The sequence below is a fragment of the Pseudopodoces humilis genome, chromosome 2 (assembly GCF_049639895.1).
Source record: "Pseudopodoces humilis isolate 2021_Gansu_Grassland_sample_001 chromosome 2, ASM4963989v1, whole genome shotgun sequence".
In the NCBI taxonomy this organism is placed as follows: domain Eukaryota; kingdom Metazoa; phylum Chordata; class Aves; order Passeriformes; family Paridae; genus Pseudopodoces; species Pseudopodoces humilis.
Genome location: NC_142201.1, coordinates 67086191 through 67113508, shown reverse-complemented (window position 1 = coordinate 67113508; position 27318 = coordinate 67086191). Strand labels below are relative to the sequence as shown.

General features: G+C 40.9%; 2 protein-coding genes across 2 annotated transcripts in view; one reads left to right on the top strand and one right to left on the bottom strand.

The window, feature by feature from the left end:
• BRCA2 (BRCA2 DNA repair associated) overlaps positions 1-14633 on the top strand; it is a 34425-nt gene extending 19792 nt beyond the window's left edge. The window contains exons 15-28 of the mRNA XM_088068100.1: positions 7-192; positions 1205-1395; positions 1952-2139; positions 2463-2633; positions 2944-3295; positions 4008-4163; positions 6176-6320; positions 9094-9215; positions 10284-10485; positions 10718-10884; positions 10970-11105; positions 11717-11973; positions 12433-12576; positions 13895-14633. Coding sequence (XP_087924226.1) covers positions 7-192; positions 1205-1395; positions 1952-2139; positions 2463-2633; positions 2944-3295; positions 4008-4163; positions 6176-6320; positions 9094-9215; positions 10284-10485; positions 10718-10884; positions 10970-11105; positions 11717-11973; positions 12433-12576; positions 13895-14440 — 2963 coding nt within the window. The 3' untranslated portion in view covers positions 14441-14633. The remainder of the gene's footprint in view (positions 1-6; positions 193-1204; positions 1396-1951; positions 2140-2462; positions 2634-2943; positions 3296-4007; positions 4164-6175; positions 6321-9093; positions 9216-10283; positions 10486-10717; positions 10885-10969; positions 11106-11716; positions 11974-12432; positions 12577-13894) is intronic.
• Positions 14564-26477, bottom strand: N4BP2L1 (NEDD4 binding protein 2 like 1). Its single transcript, XM_005516768.3, has 5 exons — positions 26200-26477; positions 19035-19159; positions 18200-18288; positions 17633-17709; positions 14564-16034 (listed from the first exon to the last, which is right to left on the bottom strand). Exons 1-5 carry the CDS (start codon positions 26475-26477, stop codon positions 15809-15811), a joined length of 795 nt encoding a protein of 264 aa, XP_005516825.1. The 3' UTR covers positions 14564-15808.
• Positions 26478-27318: the final 841 nt, after the last annotated feature.

Below are 27318 nucleotides of genomic sequence, written 5' to 3'. Positions count from 1 at the left end.
TCAAAGCTAAGCTGACATTTTCTACATGCGAACAAGGCAGCAGCAAAAGACATGACTCACCCATCAGCAAAAATATTACTGGAGAGATGGAACCAAATCAGATCGGAACTGAACAAAATACTGCTGACCATCAAGATCACCAGGCTTGTATCCAGCATGCAGCAGACACTGACCTAGAAAATGACAATTTAGGTATTTTCAGATTTTACTCACTTAACTATTATGAATACTAACTGTCAGAGTTGATTCTTTAAGGGGTTTTTACATCATTTGTCAGACTTCTTTATCTTTTTTTTTATTATTTTTAAATAAAAAGAAGCTTCTTTTCAAGGCTTTTTTTTTTATTTTGGCAGGAAAATTAGGAAATTACTACTTTCCTAATATTTTATATTCCGCTCCTAAAAGAGCATATCTTGTTTATCTCCAGAGTTAATTGAGAAGATGAAAAATGTTTCACACAGTGCTTAGAAACCAGATAGCTTATGTTTCATTTGATATTTGGTTTTTTCTTTTATACCTCATAGGTAAAATAATATAGGAACCTTAGATTACCCTTGCTATACTTCATTCACTTCTACAGAAGCTTGTTTTCATTCTGTTCTCTAATTAAAAGGTAGACTTAGCCATATAAATGGTTGATTATGTAATTTTCAAAGGGGCAGACTTTAAATACTCAACTGTTCAACTTAACAATGTGGACTTATGCTTTCTAAGCTCTCTTGAATTCTCTGGTATATGTTATTTCTATAATTTACAATCAAATAATCTGGATTTTTTTCAGAAGGACTTGTGTATATTTGAACAGGTATATGAACATTTGCAGAACTAGATCCTGCAGTAACAGGAGAACATTTCAGGATTATGGATTCATAGTAGTCATCAACTAATTTCTTTCCATTTGGAGTTTTCTGTGAATATCAACTTCAGTCTCATGAGAAAAATAAGTGGATGGAAGTTTAGTTCTGGGACTTGTATAAAATTAATATGCATATGTAATTTGTTTCATATAAATATTCAAATGCCTTTCAGTAAACACTGCTTTCTAAATGAATTAAACTTTTAATACTTAGACTTGCAGTTTCTAAAAATCTGCAGAGTGACATAGAAAAAATGGTGCTCTGAGTCTGCTACAGTGTGACTGTGTACCATTATTTGATAATGCTTTTAGAAGGTTTTGATGATTTGGGTTTTTTTTAATTTGAAGCTATGGCCAGGATGGTGACAAATCTCCGCTGTGCCCGAGATCTACAGGAAATGAGAATTAAAAAGAAATGCAGGCAAAATATTCGGCCACAGCCCGGTACTCTTTATACCATTAAAACATCTGCAAGCAATAGAATCTCTCTGAAAACTGCAGTAGAAGAGAAATCTCCTAGCTTTTATTCTACAGAAGAGGTATATTGATATCTTTTTATTTTCTGTCTCTCATCTGTTTTTCAAGACTAGCAAATAATAACTCAGTAGCTTTTGAATAGATGTGTTCTTCAGTTTTTAGGTATTTACAGTAGCTGTTACACCAGTTGCTATGGTACTTAAATAGTAAATATCCAGTTTTTAAGATGATTCCAAATAGTAAAGGTCATAAATCTCTAGTGTTATAATCAAACAGGAAAAAAATCCACCAGTTATAATGCATATGAGGAGCTGGTTTAAAAGAACAATTAAAATTGAAGCTTAGGTAAATCTATCTGAAAATGCTTTTGCTTTTGGTACAGTGCAAGTACAAAACCTATTGAATTTTTTTAAACACTTTCAAAGATGCTGTTCTGCTAAAACAGTTGTTGGGAATCCTCCATTCTCTATGGTTTACATATGAAATGGCAAGGTCAGACAAAAGCTATCTCAACATTAAGGAAATATTTAATCTGAATTTATAAGATTGGATATTTAAACTCTGTTGGATTCTTACTGTATTGTCATTATTTTGTCTTTTCCATCTGATTTTTTTCAGCTATACACACATGGTGTTTCAAAACAGTGTGTACAAGTTAACAGTACAAATGCAGAATCTTTCCAGTTTCTCATCAAAGACTTTTTCAGTAATGAGTATTTGTTAGATGGAAATGGAATGCAGCTTGCTGATGGAGGATGGCTAATACCTACAGATGAGGGAAAAGCTGGGAAAAATGAGTTTTACAGGTACTGTTACTTATGAGCTTGGGACAGCTATGCTATTTATTAGTTAGCAATTCTCTCCCAGAATAAATCCAACACAGTGGTATTTTAAAGCCTTTGACTACTGTTTTTTTACTATGCATTTTTACTACACATCTGTTAGTGTAAATAAAGATGATATAGGATTGTAAATTTGCTATGTAGATTGATCTTCACTGACCATTAAAGAAAGAAAAGTCAATTTGGAAAATTTCTGGAAATTCTTAAATGGTGTAAATAGTCTAAAAGATAGACAAGCTAAAATTTGCAGTGGATTTCAGGTTAATTTATTAACAATTTATCTGCAGAGCCCTCTGTGACACTCCTGGTGTGGATCCTAATCTAATAACAGAGGCCTGGGTTTACAATCACTACAGATGGATTGTGTGGAAATTGGCAGCCATGGAAGTGTCTTTCCCACATGAATTTGCTAACAGATGTTTGACACCAGAAATGGTCCTGTTGCAGTTGAAATATAGGTACGTGTATAGCAATATATTGGGAGCTGTAATTTGTGTTACTGTGTGATTTCTGGTTCATCAATATTACAAAGTAAGCACACCTACCTTGCATTTACTACTTAGAAGAATGTTTGTATTGTTAAACTTATGCATAGCAGTATTAAAAACGTAGTGTGTGTTACTTACAAAAATGTACAAAACATTTGCTTTGCTACAGTGGTGCTTAATCATGTAGATTGAGTAACCAACAGTTTGCTGTAATTGTGTTTAAAGAAAAACAATGTGATGGATTTTGTTTGCGGTAACAAAGCACTAACTTTTTTTGTAGGTATGATTTGGAAGTTGATAAAAGTAAGCGATCAGCAATCAAAAAAATAATGGAAAGAGATGATGCAGCAGGTAAAACACTTGTACTGTGTATTTCCAAAATCATATCACTGAATACAGTTGTATCTCCTAGCAGTAGCAATAAGAACATGGAAAGTAAAAAAGCAGCAGCTTTAATTGAAGTTACTGATGGCTGGTATGGGATCAGAGCTCTTCTGGATCCACCTCTCAAAGCTTTCTTAGATAGAAGAAGGTTGACTGTTGGTCAGAAAATCATAGTGCACGGAGCAGAACTTGTTGGTCCTCAGAATGGATGTACACCACTGGAAGCTCCAGATTCCCTTATGTTAAAGGTAAATAAAATATTCATTCCGCTTGATTGGATGTGACTGAGAGATGTGATAAATGCTACTTAGTTGAGCCACATTTTGTAAACAGAAAAAGTTATTGGGGTTTTGCAAACAGATGGAGCTTTGCTGAAGTTTAATAACCAGATTTGTAAGACATGATACAAGGTTGTTAATCAATATGGTTGAAAGAGAAGTTTGTAGTGTAAAATTCTGCCAAGTTTTGCTATGTATTCTGGCAGTTCCAGCTCCTTACTTCGGTTAAATACCAAGTTGCAAAAAAAAGTATTTATTCATCTCAGACAATATAGAAGTTGGATGAAGAGGGGGCAGGGGGGAACCAAGTCATAAGTGGGTGAACTGGTGGGGGGTGGCATTGGCTCATTTGAGATTAGTTAAAGAGCTTTAACTTTAAAGAAGATGAAATTTTAGCATAACACTGAAATTGGTCCTGTGGTAAAAAGCAATGGTTTGTCTCATAGATATTCATTTCCCAGAGAATTTTAACTCATCAGATTTTTAGATTCTGTTTAAAATACATTCTTCAGTGTGAAAGGAAAACTTTAAATTAAAATGTGATCTGCTCAGATACAAAAGCGATATATTCTTAGTGAGGTCAGTGTGAAAATAGATATATAGATATTCCTGTAGATAAAATAAGTTGGATATAACTTGACTTAGCAGTGACAGTTTTTCATTCACCGTTTCCCTTGCTCAGATCTCAGCGAACAGCACCCGCCGTGTGCGATGGCACACAAGACTAGGATTTCATCGGGATCCCAGACCTTTCCCTTTGCCTTTGTCATCGCTTTACAGTGAGGGTGGTGCAGTAGGCTGTATTGATGTGGTTATTCAAAGAACTTATCCTATTCAGGTATGGTGTAAGTATTTTATGGATCTAACAAGAGTTCTGTGAGATCTCAATTATATTAATTAATTGCTATATCATTCCTCAAGTCAGACACAATACAGAGAACTACGTTTTTTTTTTAAAGATACCATTATGTGTAAAACGAACAGGAGTGGTTCTCGCATTGTACATGTATTTAATATTTCATGACTGGAGTATCCTGCTATAAGAAGAATTTGAGTTTGTGTTCAGTATCTTTTGGTTGGCTTTGCTTTCAGCTTCAAAAAGCCAGAAATAATTGAATTTCAGTTCTGTATTCTAAAAAGTACAGCACTTGTTTTATTATTAACATATTAACAAAAAGTTACATATTTCTAAGTATTGGTACGATTACTTTTTCTTACGTGTAGCTGACTGTAATGTATAAATTCGGTATTACTGAAAATACAGTGTGTAATTATGATGTAAAATAGAGTTAAGATCTTCTAAATACCACTTGATATCCAGACATTTTAAATACTGTAGTCAGACTTCACTGCAGCTACTTGGTTTTATAACAATACCAGACACAAAAAGAAACAATATTTCTATTAGTAATCAATCCTTTTAATGTAAGCAGTTTAACCAGGACCCAACTTTCATATTTTATTAACTTCTATCAGACCAGGTTATATTTGGCATGTGTATCTAGGATTCTTTTTTCAATGCCTTCTTTCTAAGGTATTATATTATTGTTGGTGGATGTAGAATGAATTCTGCAAAGGTACTAGCAACATTTGGTTTGTATCATTACTTTGCTATATTTAGATCATTACTTTAATGGAGGAAATTGCAGCACTTATTATGTGAGCTGCCTGGTAGAACAAACATTTATTTAGGTCTCAGAAAGGGCACTGTAATCTGTAACTGCATCACAGAAAATGGTTTCCAGACTGGGGAGGAAAGTGCTTCTTCGTATCTGGCTATGTCAAGAGATTAATGTACCTTTTTCTTTTGTAAACACTGAGACTCTTGCTCAAACATACCAAAGTTATAGGAAGATTTGGGCTGTCTTCTTTTACCTCAAGAGTGAAGGAAAGTAGGAATCACGGTAGCCTTAATTTAAGGTGTCAAACTGTGAGTAATGTAGGAATACATGGTGTGCAATTAATGAGGTAAGCAGAGCCTATTTCAACAATTTGCTGCCTCATAAGGATTAGTCCTGTAACCTTTCCTTACGTTGCTTTCAGTAGAGGCTCTTGCTTGCTTCTCTATTCTAAACCTGGAGCTCACCTGGTCCTGTTACTTAGGTAACTTAGTTCATTAAACTAGGAAAAAGTAACAAATAATAATATTAAAAACACACAAAGAACTGCTGTTTATTGAATTACCAAACTGATAAAGTCTGCTGAGGTCAAATATGTGCTAGAGCCAATGCAGGGGAGAAGACAGAACTGTGCAGAAAATGGGAAGGGAAGGGACCACTTTCAGGAGCCATGGATCTCCTTGTTTAGCTCACTGTGACCTCTTCAAATCAGGCAAGCCAGTTCTGGCAGGGTTGTGAACAAGGCTCTACTCCTGTGGAACCATCTCAGGCAGGAAAGTTCTCTGCAGAACTACATCATAATTCTTTTACAGCATCTAATCTAGGGTGTTAAAACAGACAAGTACAGGTGATGTGGGAAGACAAGTTGTGTAGAATGCAATCTGGTGTATTTATAAGCATTGAGTTTGATGGTTTATATCTTAATGTATCTACCAGTGGGATCCATTCATCATCTAAATTACAACACTGATTCACACTACTTGAAGTTATGTCTTCTTGAGCTGTTAAATCATCTGGTTTTGGATACTGCTCCATTCCATCTGTCTTTGACAAGTTACCAACCAATGCTGTGGGGTTTTGCCTTTTTTCTGTTCTACTGGAAAAACTTAAGATCTGCTGCCTGTTCATTTTTAAAGCATTTTTGCTTAACAGTGAGTATGAAAGAGAAGCTAGATAATGTTAAAAATAATTTTTAAAAAGTCTGTGTTTAGTTTTACTCTCTTTATTTCAGTGGATGGAAAAGACATCTGCTGGTTCCTACATTTTTCGTAACAGCCGAGCTGAAGAAAGGGAAGCTGCCAAGCACGCAGAGGATCAGCAAAAGAAACTGGAAGCTCTGTTTGCAAAAATCCAAGCAGAATATGAAAATCATGAAGGTAAGACTTTCATTCTTTCAGAACGTGTATTAAGAACAGAAAAACATTTTGATGTTTTCAGAAAAGTCTAAAGAAATAGCCAAAAATCTTCTCTGGTGATAGAGAAGCAGAGATGGGATTTGGGGTTGTTTTCTTTGTTGTTCTGTATTGTTTCAGGTTTTTGCTATCTGTGTATCAAGACCTTTTGGTACAAAATCATTATGTGCTTATTTGCACGGCTTTGCAGCTATCTAGGAAGCACCTCTTGAACATATTGGTAGCCAGGCCACTAAAAACTTATCCTTGAGATGATTCTCAGGGAAATGCTACAGAATTGAAGAATTCATAATTTCATTTCATTCAGGGACATGGTACTGCAAGATTTCACCCAGAGGCAGGCACTGCTAGGATGTATCTCAGTAGACCTGAACACCAAGACTGAGCACCGAGCATGAGTCATGAGTAATGAGTAATTGCATGACTGTGCACATACTGAGGTCAGTGGAGCTGCTCAGTGGGACAGGGACTCTGGTGACACAGGCCATGGAGAATGCTGAGGTACTGAATGCCCTTGGTTGGCAATCCCAGGTCACAGAGACCAGGGGAAATTCTGAAGCAAGGACCACCCTTAATGGAAGAGGTTCAAGTTAGAGAATGCTCAGGCAAACTGGACATATGTAAATCCATGGCTGATGACGGGATTAACTCAGAAGTATTGAAGGAGCTGACTGATGTCTGTGGGGCTGCTTTTGATCCTCTTTGTATGATCATTAGTTGATTGATAGAGGTGTCTGGAGACTGGAAGAAAGCAAATGTGTCTGCTGTATTCAGAAAAGACAGGAAGGAGCACCCAGGAACTACAGGCCAGTCAGCTTTACCCTGATCCCTGAGAAGGTGATGGAACAAGTAATCCTGGAAGCTGTTAACTGGCACATGAAGGACAAAAATGTGATCTGGAGTATTCAGCAGGGATTCACCTGGGGGAAGTCATGTTTGACCTACCTGACAACGTTCTGTGATGAAATCACTGGCTTGAGCAGTTGAGGCGAGAGTAGTGCCGTTGTCTACCTGGACTTCAGAAGGGCTTTTGACACTGTGTTTCTTAAGATCCACAGAGAGAAGCTGATGGGCTGGATGGGCAGGCAGGCAGGTGGATTGAAAACTGTCTGAACTGTAGGGCCCAGAGGGTGGTGATCAGTGGCACAAAATCTTATTTTGGAGGCAGTAACTTCTGGTGTATGCCAGGGATGAGTACTGGGTCTAGTCCTGTTTTAACGAATTCATTAATGATCTGGAGAATGGGGCGGTGTACTTACAGCAGGTTTAATGCTGAAAATTAAGACAAGCGATACACTAAAGGATTGTGCTGCCATCCAGAGGGATCTTGGCAGCTGAAGATCTAGGCTGACAAAAACCTCATGAAGTTCAACAAAGCAAATTGCAAATCTCGCACCTGGGGAGGAGCAGTGCCATGCACCAGTACATGCTGGGGACCAGCCATCTGAAAAGCAGCTTGGCAGAAAGAGCCCTGGGGGTCCTGGTGGACAAGCTGAGGATTGTTGCCAGAAGGTCTAAGAAGGTGATCCTTCCCTTCTGTTTAGCACTGGTAAGGCCACATGTGGAATGCCATGTCCAGTTCTGGGCTCCTCACTACAAAAGAGACATGGGCACATTGGAGATATTACAACAGAGGGTCATGAATGTGTTTAAGGAATTGGAGCATCTGGCATAGGAAAAACTGAGAGAGCTGGGACCATTGAACTTAGAGAAGGCTCAGGGACATCTGATCAATGTACTTAAATACCCAAAAGGACACTGCAGAGAAGATGGAGATAGGCTTCTGTCAGAGGTGTCCAGTGACAGGTCCAGAGACAAATGGACACAAACTGGAACACAGGAATTTCCCTCTGGACATCAGGAAACACTTTTTCACTGTGATGTTGACTGGAGAGGCTGTGAAATCTCCATCCTTGGAGATATTCAAAAGCTCACTGGACATAGTCTTGGTCGGCTTTCTATAGGGTGGCCCTGCTTGAGCAGGGGGATTGGAGTAGATGACCTTCAGGAGGTCACTTCCACTTCAACTTTATTCTAATTCTGTAATGGCTGACACTGTTCACCTCTGCCAGTGATTTCTAACAGTAGTTCTAGCATTGAATTCTTAGTTAAAATCAGAGATGGCCTTGTAATTCTTAACTTCACTGCTGTGACACTTGGTGTGTTGTTTTATATTTGGTAAACTTGTGTACATGGGAGTCTGTTATGCTGAAGAAATTCATAAAATTCTGTCAGCAAAGTGACTTTACCTAAGGAGAAGGTAATAGTTTAATTTAAGTTAACTTGGTATTCAGCTGATGTCCTGAGGAGGCTTCATGTGCAGGCCTGTGGTCACCTGCTGTCCCAGATCTTGGTGTCTCTAAGACTTTTCTGCTGCATGAGTGGGAGAGGAAGTGATGGACATAAAGGAAATGTAGTTAAGTATCTATGAAGGTTCTTTGCAGCCCATAAAATCTCCCACCCTCTCCGAAGTGCAGACACTGGCAGATACTGGCTTCCCCAAAGTTTGTATAATATTCTAATCTATGTTGTATTTAAAGGAATAAGGTTTTTTTTTTCTGCTTGTACTTTTCTGATCTGTATATGCACACACACACATATACATCAATTTCTATACATGTATTTTGTGTTTTTATTCTGGCAAGGCATAAGTACTACTGTGCTTCTTACATAATTATTTTTTCCTTCAGTTTAAAGTGTATTAGTTGTACTCCACATAAAGGCTTTTTCTCAACAGAGAGAACCAGCAGAAGAACACCAAGATCGCGGATAGTCACAAGACAGCAAATCCATAATTTGCAAGATGGTGCAGAACTTTATGAAGCAATTCAGAATGCATCTGATCCTGCTTATATGGAGGTAACTGTAGATCCTACTGGGCTAATTTTGAAAAGCTTGTGGAATAAATTAAAATTTAGTAACTCCTGCTAAAATCGACCATTAAATTACTCTTTGGTTTTGCTGCCTTTTGATATTTTCTACAACATGCTTATTGCTAAATAAATTAATATGAAAAATTTTGAAAAAAACTTAATGAAGGCTTGTTGTAGTTGATTAATATTATCTTGGATGGCAATTTTCTCTTGGTATAAAAATCCAGGATATAGCACAATTAAAAGTTAATGTTACTTGTAATTTTATTACTTTGCTCTGTTTGCATACATGAAAACTTACTGCATCTCATCAGTCTAGAGTTTCATACACATATTCTTGCATTCTGTTCACTGAATTGTTTGAATAATTACATTGTCTTTATTGTCTTCATTCCCTGTTCCAGTTAAATCACAACTGTTAAGTGTTTATGCCTTTACTAATAAAGATGCAGGTAATTAGTCCCTGCCAGTTGCTAAAAATTAAATACATGCCTTGTCTTTTGAAAGTGAGGATCCTTGTCTGTCATAAAGCCATATGATCTGTGTCTTCATTTGATAAAATGGTGTCCATGTCTCTGGAGCTGCATGTACAGGCATTTGGGTCTTGAAGGCTTGGTCAGAAAAGTGATGGGTTTGATGCATTTTAGGGTAAATCATTGTGTCAGCTCAAAGACAGCAGCCTTTGTGTACAACTCTTCCTTTATTCTTACAGAAATTTTTCCTAATATGCCTTCATATTAAACAGACAAGCCTGCCTGTTATATTAACTATTCACCTTAGTTAAGCACTCTCAAGCAGGCTTCTCGCTAATTGTCAGGTAAGAACAGTGTGTAGTGTAATGCTCTGCACAGACCAGAGAGCACCAGCTGAGCACCAGGTAAGACTGCTGCCTCCAGTTGTTTTAATAAACCTCATTTAAAGTCCTAATAGTGTATCAGCTGGAAATAAATTGCTTCTAACAGATGAACACTCAAGAAAGAGGCTATCTAAAAATCTCAAGAGTGTTTTTTTGATTAATAAAAAAGATACTGAGTTAGTTTTCTCTTGGTTGCAGGGATATCTCAGTGATGAGCAATTAAAAGCCTTGAAGGCTTACAGGCAGCTGATGAACGACAAAAAACAAACACAGATACAGGAACAATTCAAGAAGGCTATAGAGTCAGCAGAACAGGAAGAAAATGGTTGTTACAAAAGGGATGTGTCTGCAGTATGGAGATTATGTGTGGTGGACTACAGAAAGCAAGAAAAACATAAAGGTTAGTACTTGAAAAGTTATAAATAACTTTTGACTATATGTGGTAACTGGCCAGCATAGGTGGATTTGAAGAGTTTCAGTTTCCCAACAGTACTTTACCTTGTAGTTTAATATTTCCAGTTTGATTGTTGGCTTAGGGCTTTTGGACAGGAGGGTGTGTTGTAGGTTTATTTTGTTTAAGAGCCTTCAAATTATTACTGAGCAGGAAACTGAGCTTACTGTGCTGTTGTCAGGAGCAGTACTGAGTATCTGGCGCCCGCTGCCCGATGTATGTTCCTTGCTGAAGGAAGGCGCTCGCTACAGGATCTTCCAGCTGTCAGTATCCCAGTCCAGGGGCAAGGCAGACTCCACCAACATCCAGTTAACAGCCACGAAGAAAACTCAGTATCTACAGCTATCAGTAGGTGCTTTAAGTGCATAAATGTGCATCATTAAAATGCATCACACTCCTTAAGTGTGGTAAATACTGAAGTTTTGTGTTTCAGGTATCACAGGAGATGCTGGTACAGATTTTCTTTCCAAGAAAGGCTCTAGAATTCACCAGTTTGTTGGATCCTTCTTTTCAGCCACCATGTGCTGAAGTGGATTTAGTTGGAGTTGTAATTTCTGTTAGCAGAACAGGTATGTTGTGGACCACATTCATGTCCTCCCATTGAATAAGTACTGAATTATTTATTTCAAAAGTCAGAGTTATCATGGTGCTGTACCTGCATCTCAGGCCTGTGAAAACCTGCTAATAAAGCCCATCACAGTGACATGCTGGCAGATAAATCTATATTTCTGAAGAAAAACTGTCTCTGCTTATTAGCTCAGGAAGTTAGTAAGACAGCATCCAAGCTCAAAAGCAGCTTATATTTACATATTTTTATATTTATATTTTTTCCATAAATGGTGGACGTAAGTTCTCACATCTGTGTTCAGCATCTGCAGAAACACCATCGTGCATGTACATGAGCTCTCTCTTTTGCGTAGTGTCATGGAATGAGTGGAATTCAGGCACTGGAGCTCAATGGAATGAGTGGGTAATCTTCTGGATAAAAAGGAGTATTGCTTTTAAAGACAACAATATATAGAGTTTGAAAGAAGCATGAGATTGCTGTCACCACACAGATGGGCTGCCATGTAGCTCTTTCAAGATGTGTGTGACTTTTTTTGTTTTAGTACATACAAATTACAGTACCTTTACTTAAAGACATATAAAGGTTTAATTCAGACTTCTTTTGTGCATTTAGGTTTCACTACTGTAGTGTACTTATCTGATGAAAGCTATAATTTAGTGGCAGTAAAGATCTGGACAGATCTCCAATACTTGGCTGTTGAAGATGTAGTTGTCCGCTGCTCACTCATTTCTGCAAGCAACCTTCAGTGGCAGTCTGAATTCAGAGCAGAAATTCCCGTGCTGTTGGCTGGAGATCTTTCTTTATTCTCAGCCAGTCCAAAGGAATGTTATCTTCAAGAGAAGATTCATGAACTGAGAAGTGTGATAGAGGTAAACCTGTAGAGGTGTTATTTGATGGTTAGTTTTAGTTACTGCTGTGTTACATCCTTCACCAAAAAGTCTGTTAGTAATAATAAATCTTTAAAACAAATAATGCACATAATGCTGAATTTGAGGGGGGATTTTCTGGGAGATGGAGTAAGATATCAATGCAATTTTCCTGGGGGATTGAACGTCTTGATTTTTTTGTTGTTTTGTTTTGTTTTTTTCAACTCATCCAGCACTGTCTTTAGGAAGTGCCGCAGAATCTCTGGCTGGCAAAAGATCTTGTACCTGTCAATGGGGATCTGCCATGGACAGAAAGTGCAGCAATCATCTGTGTTGTTGATTTGATATAAAATAAAATTCCAGTGGGATAATGATGAGAAAAGTTTTAAATGTAGTGTATATAGTACTTGCATAGTTTGAAAGTCAACTATTCTGCATTGCAAACTCTGTTCTCCCTTACAGAATATGGCTTCCTTCTGCTCTGATGCAGAAAGTAAACTGATGAATTTGCTACAAAAAAATCTCATGCTTACACCCAGTTTAACTAAAAGATGTGGCTTGGAAAACCCCTCTCCTTCCTGCAGCTATACAGAGGATAAAAGTTTGGTAAGCTTTTGGTAATTAATGCTGTGTTTGTACATGCAGTAAGGATTTAAGGAAGTGTTATAGCTGTGGTGAATGGTCTTGCTTCTCAGTCTGCTTCATCCAGTCTTTTCAGGGCAATGCAATGCAATGCAATGCAAGCTGATTAGAAGCTTTTCCTGTGTGTGGGGGTTTAGGATTATTCCCCAGGAGGAGCCATGAGATAGATTGTCCTTCATTCTAACAGTACATGAAAACTTCCCCTTGTGGCCTGTATTTCCACAATGTACCTTAAGTATTTTGAATTTAATGTGAGTAAAATGAATCATCCTTTCTTTGTAGATGATTTAGTCCTTTGGTTCCACTGTCAAGATTATCCAGTGTAAATGTCACAGAAGGAAAAATCTTGAAATCCATTTTTATTTCAAGGCATTCTGCAGTTCCTACCTTTGTTGAGAGAATTTACTTCCTGGTCTTTTTCTAGATACTGTTTACTATTTCTAGGATTTAGAAGGGAAGAGATATCACCTAGTAAATGTATTTTAGCAGTTTTGACAAAAATTGATTTAAATAGTACTCAAGCTTCCCATGAAAGCTGCTGGTGGTGAATTGCTTCTGATGTGGAGTACTGAGCACAGTCAGAACAAAAATGTTTCCTGCCATGGGTTGCAAGGGAGGTGGAAATACCTTGGTGTGATATCAGTTCCTGGGGACTAAGTTTAAGCTTATAAGGCATCCTTTTCCGTTTCAGAGGGAGGGCTAATGTTTAATTCTGGAGATCTAGTTTATATATTTTATAGACTAACTAGTTTATATTTTTATAGCTTATTAAATACATTAATCATCTTTAAAAAAAAGGAGACATTAAGTGTATTCACAAGCCTGTGTTGGAAGGCTTTGCTATGCAGCATCTGTCTTGTGTGTCTTGATGTCTTAAATTTTTTGGTCTATGTTCTATCCTGGTTTTTCTTCAAATGTTTTTTCTCCTTTTTACTTATTGAACTAATCACATGTGGAGGATATAGCCAAGGCAGTAGAAGACTCATGAGTGCTTTGATTTAGATACCATCTGGCATAGAAAAATTCCCATATATTTTGCTTAGCTCTTAGAAACAAAATGTAAATGTACAGATAAACAGTGATTCATCAATAACAGCACTTGAAGGAATAATATTAATCAGCATCAGGAGATACCAAACTAAACTTAAATGGGATATGAATGATGATGTAGTGGTTTTATATCGGGGGGAGAGGGGAGGTTTCCCCCATTTTTTGGAAGTCGTTGAGGAATTTCATGAAACAACATTCTATTCAACACAAAACTTTTTCTCTTTTTACCCAGATCTCTTCTAAAATTGAAATAAAGCATCAAAGCCCTTTGTCAACTTGGACACCAAATATGAAACTTGTCACACCAAGGTCAGCAAAAACACCTTCACCTGCTACAGTTAATGAAGACCATCTCAAAACCAGCAAAAAGAGAAAAGCTATGGACTTCCTCAGCTGCATACCTGCCCCTCCACCACTGACACCAATATGTTCAGTAATTTCTCCTTCTGTTAAAAGAGCATTTCAGCCTCCACGAAGTTTGGGTTTACAGCACAGCAAGTCACCTAAAGACACAGATCAGAATATTGGCCGTGTCACCCCTTGCAGAAAAGTGAGAGAAACTGTCCATCTTCCTGAGAATGACCTGGTTGCTGATGAAGAACTGGCAATGATTAATACACAAGCACTTGTGAATAATTTACCAGAAGAAAAGAAGATGGATTGTGTAAGTGAAAACAGCAGTGCAACAGCTAATACTTTATCTGATGATCTTTCATCCAGAAATAGTTCCAGGTCTACTGGGGAAGCAAATAACTCATCAAAAGCAGTTCTGAAGTAGCTGAGGCTCTTCAGAAGAACCCAAAGGAACCTGAGGACTCATTACCAGCCCACAGAATGCTACAAAGACCAAAATCACGAAAATGCTGCTAATATATATGTACAGTATTGTGTATATTTCAAATTCAAATTATTTTTACACCTTGTACATTAAAGTTTGATTGTATTTAATAAAGTTCTATTACACAAGCAGACTCATTAAATAACACTTCATTTGCATAATAGTTTGAAGTTTAGTATGCAAGCACTTCTCACAGAGATGTATTGTACAATAGCATCAGTGTGGCTGAAGGTTTGATGACATTTTGTAAGCCATTGATTCTGTGTTCTTACATTACAGCAGGATCTTTGTTTTAGTCTAAAGCCATCAGTTTTGTTACCCTGTGCAACATTAGAATAGTTGTTTGGCTGCCCAGAGTGGCACAGGGCATAATAAAGAGCTCTTACTTTCACCAAACAAAACACTTTAATTCTGAAATGCTGCTCTGCTGTTCTGGCACAGTTCTTGTACTTTCCTCCTCAGACTTTCCATCTAGCACTAAAAGAGGTTTAAAGAACAGCTTGATTATTTGATTCACAGCAAAATGCCATGCAGAGTTATTATTAAATAGCTCCTTGGTCTGTGTTTCTGCTTCGGCTGTTCAGAGCTGCTCCTGTAGCCCTGTTCCCACTTAGGAGTTAACATGCACAAGCCTAACGCTAATGCTTCAGTTTAGGAGCCTCTCCATCTTGGGATCAGTGAACTCCTGTGTCTCAGCAAGAGGAAGAGCTAAGTTTGCTCTGTTGAAGTGTTTTGCTTTCCGGCTGGAGGAAGGTTTTTGTGTGAGGTAAGACCAGCATGAATCCACTCCACGGAGAGGGAACAGCAGACAACATCAAATCTTGCTACAATCTGTTGAGCTACTTTGGTCATCATTCACTTTGTATCTGAAAGTTAGAATAATGCTGAAGGCAAGACGGTAGATACAAGAAGTTTATACAGTCAGATATAAAGCATTAAAATGGCAAGAAATGCCAGTTGTGTGGGGAAAGAATTGGCCACAATGGCATTAAGACAGAAATAAATTAGGAATTTCTAGCATCGGACTGTGAGGCAGAAAAAAACATCCAAAACATAGCATGTGGTAGAGCCAGTACATTTCACATGCCTGGAGGGATTTTCATGGAGGAAGAGGGATGAGAAGGAGTACAGTGGGTACAGTGCTCTTACTGTGGTCATGTAGAGCTGTGAGATCACAGTCCAATGCCATTTAAAAATTTGTAAGAAATAAAAAACACAAGAATAAAAAACAGGTTAGAAAAAAATGTAAAACTAGAGACTCTTGTACCCTGATAATTAAAACACCAGGGAATGCAGTTAAATGTTGCTTCAGTTAAATGTCACATTTGTACGTGCCATGCCAGGTCTTCTCCTCCGGAAGGCAGAAGGGTGGGTGGGGTGGGGACCTGTGCCATAAGCTGCACTTGCTCCACTGTAGCTTCCCTCATCCCTGCTTGGTTTTTCAGACTCGAGAACACTGTGGAAAGTAACATTGTGCTCGTATTGTTCTTTCATCCGTTGTATCTTTTCCCGAGGGACATGATGAATATTTCTTCTGTAGAGTCAACAGTAACAGAAAATACAAGTATTTAGCTGCCTGTGTATGAGAGGTTATCTTCAGTTTGCTAAAGTTCCTGACAGGTTCAGCGTAATGGTTCAGGTCTCCACTGATCTCTTTCTGGCCCTCTTTTTCAAATTACTGTTCACTTCTACCTACTTCTTAGGAATATTATTGTGACTGCTGAAAGACATAGCACCATGATTTTTGGGAGGCAGGCAGGACACGGTAAGTTGACAAATGTCCAAAAGAAGAGTTGTGTAGAGGATCTGTGTGGTATTTTATATGAGTGTTGCTGTGTTTTAGCCCTAACAGCATGTTGGTCTCACTGAGCTTTTGTACAGCTGGGGTAGCAGCCAAGGGCTGCAGCCAGCCCAGACACCGACGTAGCCACAAAGATAGAGGTCACAAACTGCTGCTGCTTGGAGATCAAGTAGGGAAATGTCACATATGATGTGGCTCAGGCTCCAGGGTAGATTGGCAAATGACAAGTTTGAGAGGCAAGGAAACACCATGCTCAGATGTGCAGGGCTTTCTGGATAGAGCAGCCAGAGTAGCACCAGCCACGATCCCTCCACTTAGCGGGAATTGTCTTCCCAAAGACCACCAGGAATTTCTGTCTGTGACTTTGCAAACACTGAATATCTTTGGGTTTGCCATTTAGTGCCCAAAGGCACAGCTTGTGCCCTAGTGAGTGTTACGTGAATTAGCTTTATAATGATGCTGTGAAAAGTCAATGTGTGTCAAATACTTAATAAAACAAATTGCAAATTACTGAGCAGCTCTGCCTACAAAGAATGATCAGATTGTGCCCCTGCAGTGCTCCCCTGCCAATGCTGCTGAGGCCAGAGCTGGTTGACAGCTCAGGCTGGTGGTGTCCTCACCTGCCCCCAGCCCTGAGCCATCATCTGCCATGTCCCGCCTCTGGGCCTTGGCCCTCTGCCATTTGTGTCCATCACACACAGACGGGAGCAGCATTAATTTTTGTCTAGAGCTCCTGGCTGGTAGAAAACAAATCCATCCGTTACAATGAAGTGCCCATGCCTTGTTTTCTTGCACTAACAAGTTAGCATGTGTTATCTTCTGGATTTGGTAGCTGGGAGAGCTACTGGATACACTCTTTATATCCCTTTCCTGTGTGTATGTGTGTTAAGATCTTTACAAATATCCTGTAGAATGCCGTTTCCTACCCACACTTGGTGTACCATCCCTCCATGCTGCAGCAGGACAGTCTATACTATATACTGTCTATACTGAATATTGTCTGTAGTACTTAGATTCATGTTTGTGCCCAAACAAAAGAGACTGCTGCTCAAAATACAGAATGAAAATCAGGGCTCCTGCCCCATCAAGCTTGCAGCACAAAAACAAGCTTCAGAGCTTGTTTTTTCTACTGCCTGACTCACTTCAGGCTCTTTCAGGACTGAATTCATTACAGACCAGGTAGTCAGTAAAGGAAATTTTCCACAACAATCCTTCTGTTGTCACTTACCAGGCTACATTCTTCCTTATATGAAGAGGAAGAAGGCTGGCCTTCTCAGAGCCTGACAACAAAATGACAAGCTGTCTACTCCAGCAAAGAGAAAACTATGTACCTTGTCAGTTCTTGAACATTGAATTTCCAGGGTGTATCCGGTTCTTGGAATGTAACTTCGTATCTATTTTCATGTGCCTGAAGGACACAAAAGTGACATTATGAAACTGTACTAAAAGAATTGCCACCTCTGACAGAACTCCTGACAGGACACACCAATGTGTCTTGAAAGACTGTAATGGTGTGTTTTTCACAAGTCATGAACTACAATTATAAATCATATCTTGATATATTTGTCAACAAAGAGTTTGGGAACTGTTCAGTTCATGTCACTACTGGGGAAGGGTGTGATGTCCTCAAGACCAAGGTGTATCAGGGCAGGTTCATTAAAGGCCATTAATCTTTTCAAGTAGTTTTGCCTTCACTGAGTTACAAAGCTGACCAGCTAAACAACTACAGTGGCACCTCTGCCCCTCCTTCATCCCAATATCCATCCTTAACTATAATTAGAGAACTATAGGAAAACTGAAGTAAATATTTTTAGCCTTGTAAAGAACGTTTTCAGTCAGATCAACTTGTAAGTGTCATATAAAGGCATATAAAAGCAATAAATGGGAGCTTTCCCTACCATCATCACATACGGCTTCATTTCCCAGGCATGGATGTTGGTATTATCAATAATAACAGGGCTTTTCCCATTCTTCATTGCTTTGCGTGCTGCAATGTAACACATCAAGTAAAGCTAAAATATATTAAATATCAGAGCCAGGCCTTACTAGCCCTAAAGTGTCCTTTCTTTGCTCACTGCTCACACACTTGGCTCCCCACCAGACCTGGCCTTGCAGCTACTACCCAAATGTGAGCTGAGATCAGTGCCCAGCAGCTCTCCTGGAAAAGGTGGTGCAGCCTCTGGCTGATCTGAAGCATTAAACATACTTAAAACAACCAAAAATTACTGTCATTTGCAGGAGATCCCGTTACACCATGTCAAAGTATGTTCACCATCACAAATCCCTTCAGAGCACAGCCACAAAAGCATGGTGCCTTGAGTAGAGACCTGGGTTGTTTAATTCTCAAACTCAGCCTGCAAATTTTCTTCCTGTCTATCATTAGATTCCCACCCACCTCCAGGTCAGGACAGACACCTAACAAGTCAGAGGTGAAAGCTGTGGTGCCTATACTGCAGGGAGCAGCTGCTGGGCTGATGTCTGAAGGGTATCAAAATTCAAAAGTGCTTCCTCTAAAATAACATTAACGCACCTCCAAAATGTTTTCTTTAACAAATTTCCCTTTTAGAAGTCAAAAGAAATCAAATCAGAAGTGGTAAATGTATTTTTTCAGTCAACACCCCATGAGCTGCAGTGTATGACACCACCTTGAGATATTTCATTCTGGGTGCTAAGTTTAAGACAGCCTGAAATGCAAAACTATTTTTTCACAGCCCCTGGATCGAGTTTGGTCACCTCTTTTCTGGTTCCACTTGTGTGCATCCTCTAGGAAGTCAGGCTCAAAAACGTAGACACCATTTTCAACAAAGAAGTCATCAGTACTAAGGACCACAGCACCGGGGTGGTCACGTTTCAGCTGTCTGCAGGGGGGAAAAAAACAAAAATATGAAAGAAGGATTAGCACCTGGTCACACCCTTTAACAGTGACCATTAAATCATGAGCTATTTGAGTGCTCTGTAAATACACAAAGTGCTTTATTTGAAAAATCCCAATTTAAAGGATCTGGGAGTACTGCAATCAGTAGATGGACACGTAGGAAGAAAGGAATGGAGCTTGAAGGTGTGGCCTTGATTTATTTAATTCAGCAGAGAAATCTACACAGACTATCAAGATCGAGTCTTTAATCTTATTAATATATTCAGCTCTCCTGAGTAATCTGTGGAAGAGGGATTGTACAGAGAAGAAGAAAAATCCAGCAATCCAAACCTGCTTATCCAGGCATGGAAGTTGGTGTCAGAAGACAATTCAATGATGGGAATTTTGCTACAGAGATTTCTGAAGATAACCAGGAGGAAGGATTTGTCATTTAGTGAAGATGGTCCAGAGAAGTGTCATTTTGATTTGGGGGGCTTTTCTGACTGTAAAGCAGGTAGCACTTTTTAAAAAATTTAATTTGAAAACAAGTATCTGAGTGATAAGTGAATATTTTTTGTTATTTTATGCAATTTTATGGTTCTTATCACTTGTCCCTGTTCCACTTAATCCTCCTCTTGTAGAGTTATTTTTATATCTTCAGCTTTTAAACAAATTTTATAAACAAATCTGAGTTTATAAAAAATATTTTATAGACAAATTTGCAGATCCATAGAGGAGACTGCTGTGGTGAGTGGCACTGGGCAATCCCACTTCCCTTCACACAGGTGTGTGTCCCCCAGAAGTGCCAGGGATCCCACGGGGAGGGGATGTGTGTCCTGCTGGACACTGACCAGCTGCCCCACAGGCAGCCACTGGCTCTTGGAGGTGGAAGGAAGTGCTGCCTTGTGTGGAGGTTTAGATGATGAAGCATCCCTCTGCCAGTCCTTAGAGACTTAAAAAAGAAGAAGCAACAAAAAAATCAACCCTTAATGTATGACTGTGTTCCCATTTGTGTATAATCCAGATTTTCTTTGTGTACATAGAAAGAATTGTCCTTTTTTTTGAGTTGGGGGAGGAGGAAGTCTCTGCAAGAAGTCAGGGAAAGCCCATGGTATCACCCCTCTATTTCCAGTCTCTCTAAGGCACAGAATGTCTTGGGAAAACAAAGAAAGGTCAATCAAGAAAACCTGTATCTTGCAGATGCAGACATGAATGCTGCTGCCCTGCTGTCTCACACCACACAGGGTCTCCAGCCCCTTAAATGAATCATTTCAGCTTTCCTAATAAAACTCTTCTCCTTGCATCCCTACAAGTTGCAAAATAACCATTTCTCAATGTCTTATCTATGTGGTCAAGAGCAAGGGAAAAGGTGTGTCCAGGTTATCAGCAGAAGAACAGGCACCCAGACAGAAAAACCTTAATTCTGTCATCCAGTTCTGTTCCAACCCTTTACTTACCAGCTGTACCTTAATTTGCCTGCAAGCAGCAGCTCTTCATTAGGACGGCAGGGTGCATTTAGTTGAATAAATGTCAGCTTCTGACTTTGCTGTGTCTCCACTGTAACTTCTACCATCTGTTGATTAATTAACATTACTTCGTGGTGGGGTCCACCCCAGCAAGCAGTGACTCGGTGCTGATGGAGCCAGGACTGGGCTGTACCCCCTGTCACACATCATCCAGAAACTACCTCTCCTTGTCTTAGAGCCCCAAAGGGATGTTTTATTCACAAAATTACTGCTGAGAAAACTGATTTAAGAAAAGTCATGTTTTAAACTGTTAGCAAACAGTAAAATTTTGTTGCTTTAATTTTGGCCTCAGGCAAAGAAATTCTTCTAATGAAAAGCACAGCAACACCTAATACTTATCTAGTTACTGCAGTGGATAACCTGATATATTCAGGTCTCACTATGATTCAGCACCTCACCCTTCCCACTGCTTTACTCATTGCAATTTGTTCTCTAAAAAATTGACTGCTAAAATATGTGTTATCTCTTTAGCTACTAATAGGCACATCAAATTGTGCACATTAATAAAAGATCTCAAGATTATTCTTTTTTTCTTGCTCAGTATTTCTTTTTAAAATGTTCTTAACCAGTGCAAATTTTAAAATCCATTTTCTTAGCACATACCTTACTGAATTTTCAACACTGAGAGCTTTGATATTAACCCTCAAGCAATCTAAAGTGTAGGTGAGTATCTGTAAGCTCAGTCTACAGTCCTCACATCAATAATTAAAGTAGATAAAACTTGTGTTTCAAAGGAGGAAAAATACGGGACAAAATGAGCTGAGAGCTGTGAATTACAGTCACATTTGCTATATTCATGCCAAATGAGCTCCTGCTAGCAGCAGCATATGAAAACATGAAGTGCAAAAAAGATGGTTTACCTTCTGTTTATTTTGCCGGTTTTAACTTTTAGATTTCCAAAACAACTTTGCTGAAGTTTACAGCTGTTTTCTGTAATCCCTTCCATATTGGCCACAAAACTGACAAAATTCCTATTTCTTCTCTCCCTTACCATTCCAAAGGGCACCAAGAACCCTTTCATGTGTTCTTTACAAAATGAGCCTTCCACAATCTTTACAGGACCTCAGGCTGGTTTAGAAGAAAGGTCCTGTATAATCACATCAGGCTCTAAATCACTGCAAGCAATTAAAATACCTGTATTTTAGAAAAATACACACCAGCTATGCAAAATGGGAGGGCTTGTGACCATGGTTATTTATGAATAAATCTTGAACTGCCCTGTAAAAAGAAAATTACCCACCGCTGGTAGGTCAGTAAGTGTAAAGCTTACTAAGGAGGAAAAGAAAAATGCAATCTCTTTGCAAGATCAAAAGACACATAGCAGCTATGTTTGCATTTTTTAAAGTAGCCACGGAACTGGAAGCACTGCATTGTGACAGGCAGCATCTGTGAAAGGTTCAGTATTAATTTGCTTTGGACATGTAATTGCACAGTGTTACATCTCTTCATCTTGCAGTGGATATCGTACCTCCTTCACCTTGTAGTGGGGTAAGGAGAAAAGGGTTTGAGGAGATTTATTTTATGCAGAGGAAACCTCCCCTGTTCTTTTCTTACTTTCTTATCCTTTGTAGTTTCTGAAACAGCATCAAACCTTTGTTTAGCAAAGGATAGAGCATAAAGCATTTTGTATTCATAGGTTATCATACTTTTCCATCAGAAAACTTGAAAATAAATTAATTTCTGATAGCAGATTGAAAGAAACATTTTCAGTGCTCAGAAGGCCACAGAATGGCATATCAGAGACCAGAACATGTATGTACTGGCACCACTTGCTCCAGCCACTCTTCCCAGTGTTAAGTGTTCTGTAGCATTTAAAAGGTGTCTAAAAACCTTTTGTTTCAGCAGGAAAGTAGGACCGTGAGAGCTGGAGCATATGCCCAGTGCTTGTCACTGTCTGTTGTGTTTGAAGAACTCCTGGTGCCCCGAGGACTTTGCCTGGCCAAGCCCAGGTGCTGCTGGCAGAGCCCTGCCTTTGCCTCACCCACGGGTCTGCTTCGTAAAGCACCAGGCTCGTGCTGTATTTGATCAAGGCACTCAGGAGACTCACCTGAAGTGGTTTCACACAAAGGTACGTGCTTACAGTGCAATGCTGCCTGGAGGCAGGAGCTGCAGAGCTGAAGTCCATGAACCCATCAGAGGTGTAGTTCTGCAGCGGGGTTGGGTGCTGGGAACACTGGGAACAGCTGGCCTAGGGCTGGAAGTGCTGGGATAAACAGGGCAACAGCAGCAGAGAGAACTGGAGAGGACACAGATTGCACCAAGCAGTGATGCCTCAGTGCCAGCACATTTTTTCCCTCCTGTTCTTAAACATGACTCGCTCTGTGCTTCACAAGGGAGTACAAGAACAAGCTCATTTGAGCAATAAATCAACAGCTGTGGCTGAAAAGTTACAAGTTTGATCATGCCCAGCCTATAGTACTTGACTCAAACTGTTAGATAAAGGGCGAGGTGTAAGTTGAGCTGTGCAGCACAGCAATGTACTGATGGAGAGCTAGAAATGCAGCTACCGTGCAATGCAGTTTGCTGGGGAAGCAAGTATGAGCTTGTACATAGCTCACTGAAATTTTGGAGGCATTTTAGGAAGTATAGCTGCCACTGTACCTCAGATAACCTTTTTCTTAGCAGTTGCCTCAGTGTGATCACAAAACCTGCACTGTGAAGTCAAGGCCAATGTGTTCAGGAGCATGTCCAGCACACCTGAAGGAGGCTGATGGAGGCGTGACTTCCAGGTGTCCATTCTCCTTCACAATTCTGTGACATTCGGTGAATGGTTAAAGGGAGGTAGCTGGGGCCACCTAAAATACGTGGTTCAGGGAAGCCCATCATTAACAGTGAAGTTGCTGGAAAGGTGTGAAGCTTGGTGGTGAGCAGATCAACTCCTCCTATATCACTTTTGGGTCCTTTGCTGTCTTTACCAGAAACCAAAAACCAGACCTGAACTGATCCATGCCAGTGTAGGGCTGCTCTGAGCTGGGAACAACCAGGATGAGGAAATAATTTTAACAAAAATGCCATAACTAAATCTTACAAAGCTGTATCCAAACTCTGCTGAGTGATGCTAAAAGGTCAGGGAAACAAGTCATGGATCCAAGGTTGTTCCTAGGTCTATGTGACATATGGAAAAGGGGCCTTTTGACTGGAGTTATCACTGGGTTGCTGTACCACCAGTGATAACATTCATGGTTTGTGACTCACAAGCACTTTGAAGAAGTAGAGGTTGTGACAGAAATACAGAAATACTGGCTGATACGCTGAATGAATGAATGTAGATGTGTGTGAAAGCACCAGAAGAAAAAACAGAGCAAAGGCTAAAACAATGGTACCCACTGACAGCCAGGACCATTAACAGCAATAAAACTGGGACAGGTGCTGTTTACACTCCCCAAGGCCAGCACTCAGCTGAGGCCCAGCACTGGTGACCTGCCACAGGAAAACCCGTGCTCTGAGAGCAGGAGGATGGGCAGCACATCACACCAGCCTCTCCATCATCCTGCTTGTTCCAAGAGGGGTAGATGCCCAAAATGGGAAAATGAATATAATGGGGGGGAAAAAACCTACCTAAGATTCATAGAGCACCAAGTAAGCAGAATTCACAGGCAAAAAAATGGCAGTGTAGGAGCTGTTGGCTGGAGATGGCACAGCAGACCTGGCCAAAACCCACCCTGTCACCACCAACCAACAGCAACCCAGCAGAGAAAGTGAGGATGGGACAGCTGACAGTCCTTGTCTGCTCAGATTTTGGGTAGACCACCTCTGCACATGCATCTTGATGCTTGAAAGTATTAAGTTGTGATATTGTCAGCGAATAAAATCTGAGAAAATAAACCTGAATTTATAAAATGAGTTTACAGAGTGCTTTTGCAAATAAACAACCACCTTCCTCCTCCAGTGGGATCTTGCACTGTTGCAGTAACTTCCAGCAAACTTTCCCTCGTGCAGCACATAGCATTTACCAATGCCAAAAGGTATGCAGTGTGAGAACAGCAAAAGAATTCTCTTGGTACAGTCCTTCACAATCTGGACAAGGTTAAGGAGAGGCACTAAATGCTGCCTTTTGATCTGTGTGCTGTTGAACAGCTAAACACAATGATGCGATTAACAGAGGCTGGAAACAGTAAGATATGCAAATGTTCATCTCACAGAAGACTACTACAATACTTACAATTGATTTTGTAAATATGTCCTCAACAATTAACCTTGTGTTTTGACTTAAAAAGTACAGGTGAGTACAGTTACTTGCACTGCCTGAGAATACGTCCCCAAACCTTTATGTTCTTACTGTGCAATGAGAAGACCTAAATCCCCCTGAAGGAACAGGCCCACACACGGCCTCTTACAGGAGAGGTGTGTATTTTGGGTGTGAGCAAAACACAGCATCTGGCAATTCATAAAATAAATTTGTTTGCCAAAGTGCAGTGAGGCAGAAGGCCCAGTGGGTCAGGGAAGTTGTACTGAGAAGGGGAAACTGTAGATGAACCCAGTGTTTCACCACTTGGCACTTGTGATGCCACCTCTCACAGCAGAGCCCTTCCAGCGGCAGCCCATGATCCCACACGGGTTCTTCAGCCCAGAAGCGTAAGAAGACAGGGAATGTTCCTCTTTTGACAGAGAGTGGGTGGCACTGGGAGCTGAGTGATACCAAACTGTGAGATTTTGTGATACCAAACTATGGCTGCACAGTCACACTGACTGCGGTGCTGCCTCCCAGCACTTCCCACTGTGTTTTCCCACCTATTTACAATCAGCCTTTGAGCTGTTGGAGAGTGGAGTGGTCTCCTCTGCTCATTTTGTACACTGCTAAAGCTCTGACCAGGAGTCCAGGACATTATGAAAACATAAGTCAGAGTTGTCAGTTTTCAGCCAGAGAGAGGAAGTTTTTTGCCATGTTCATGAGTAAACACAAAAAAAAACCCAGAACACCAAAAAAGCCAACCCAACAAAACCAAACCAATCAACCAAAAAATAAAATTTAAAAAAATTAAAGAAAGAAGAAGGAGAGGAAAGGGGAAAGGAGAAAGGAGAAAGGAGAAAGGAAAAAGGAGAAAGGAAAAAGGAAAAAGGAAAAAGGAAAAAGGAAAAAGGAAAAAGGAAAAAGGAAAAAGGAAAAAGGAAAAAGGAAAAAGGAAAAAGGAAAAAGGAAAGGGAAAGGAGGCCACCACAAATCTGACACCTTTGAGAAAAGGAACAAGTACCGTCTCGTTTGGGGTGATCAGTCCATCTCACCACTAGCATCCCTGTAGGTACTGCTCGCTCAGAGCAGGAGCTCGCACATTCCCACGGGTAGGACACCCAGACACGGCCACAGGTGCCCGGGACAGCGCATTCTGGAGCGGGTCTGGAGCCGGGGGAGTTCCGGGCGGCTGCCAAGGCTCCGGCCAGGCTCCCGCTTCCCCCCCGATCCCAGCCCAGCCCTGTCCCGGCGGCTCTGCAGCGAGTGCCGGGCGGGCACACGGGCTCCCGAAGCACTGCCCCGCTTGTCCCCGGCCGCTGCTCCCGCCCGGGGCCGGGACATGCTTACCTGGCCAGGGTGCTCTTGCCGGCGCCCGGCAGCCCCCTCAGCAGCACCAGCCTCCCGCCGCCGCCGGCCCGCGGGGGCCGCAGGCTCAGCCCCGCCAGGGCCTGCAGCAGCCGCTCCTCCGGGACCGCGGCGCCGGGACCGGGCCCGCCGGGACGCGGGGTCGGGGCCGGCCCGGGACGGGGGGCTCGGGGCTGCCGCTCCGCAGCTCGGCCCCGGGCCCGGCCCCGCGTCCCTCGGGCCCCGCGGGAGGTGCCGGGCCGCAGCGCTCGCCCCTCCATGGCCCGGGCGGCCGAGACTTTGCCCCGAGAAATCGAAAGCTGCGGGAGCAGAGACACGGGAAAGGACGGGCGGCTGCACAGCCAAAAGCTACGGCACTCGCTGCGGACCCGGAACTTTGGCCCGAGATACCATCTCCAGTTATTTAAAGTCAGGATTATTCTCCAGATTCTCAAAGGCAGGAAAACACAAGGCAGCGGTGCCGGCGTTCCAGTCCCACGTGCTGCCTCTCTGTACTGCGAACTGCGGGGCAAGCCCGAAAGGTGAGAGGAATGACAGGTTTGTCTTTATAACCAAGCTGTGGGTCTGCTGATGAGATGAAACTATCACTGAGAGATAAACAACGGGATGGATTCCACTGATTGAGTGAAAGATGAAAGGGACACTGTGGAAACACCATAAATTCCACAAGAGTTAAGAGGGGGTTATACACGAGAGGGGAATCTTAGGTATTGGGCATTCCGGGAAGCCTGTACCTCTCAAGTACCTCAACCTATGAGGAAAGAGAGAAGGGACAAGCGGCTGGGAATTAGGATAAAAAGGAGGCTGCGCCCTCCAAAAATTTGAGGGACCCCAGGGGAATGCCCCGTGGCCTCTCCCTTTTTTCAAATAAAGTAAAAGGACTCCTCTGTCTCCTTTTTGGACATACACCTCTGGTGTTTGTAGATTAATTTTCCTGACAAAGGGAATGAAGCCCAAAAGAGAAGTGGGGCAGGTTACAGGACACCAGGTACGCCCAGAGACTTCTTCACTGCCCATCCCTTCCCTAGCAACAAGCTATGGAAGTCCTCTTGAGCCACAGCAGGGACAAGGATGCCAAGGGGATGTAGCTAAACAACTGCC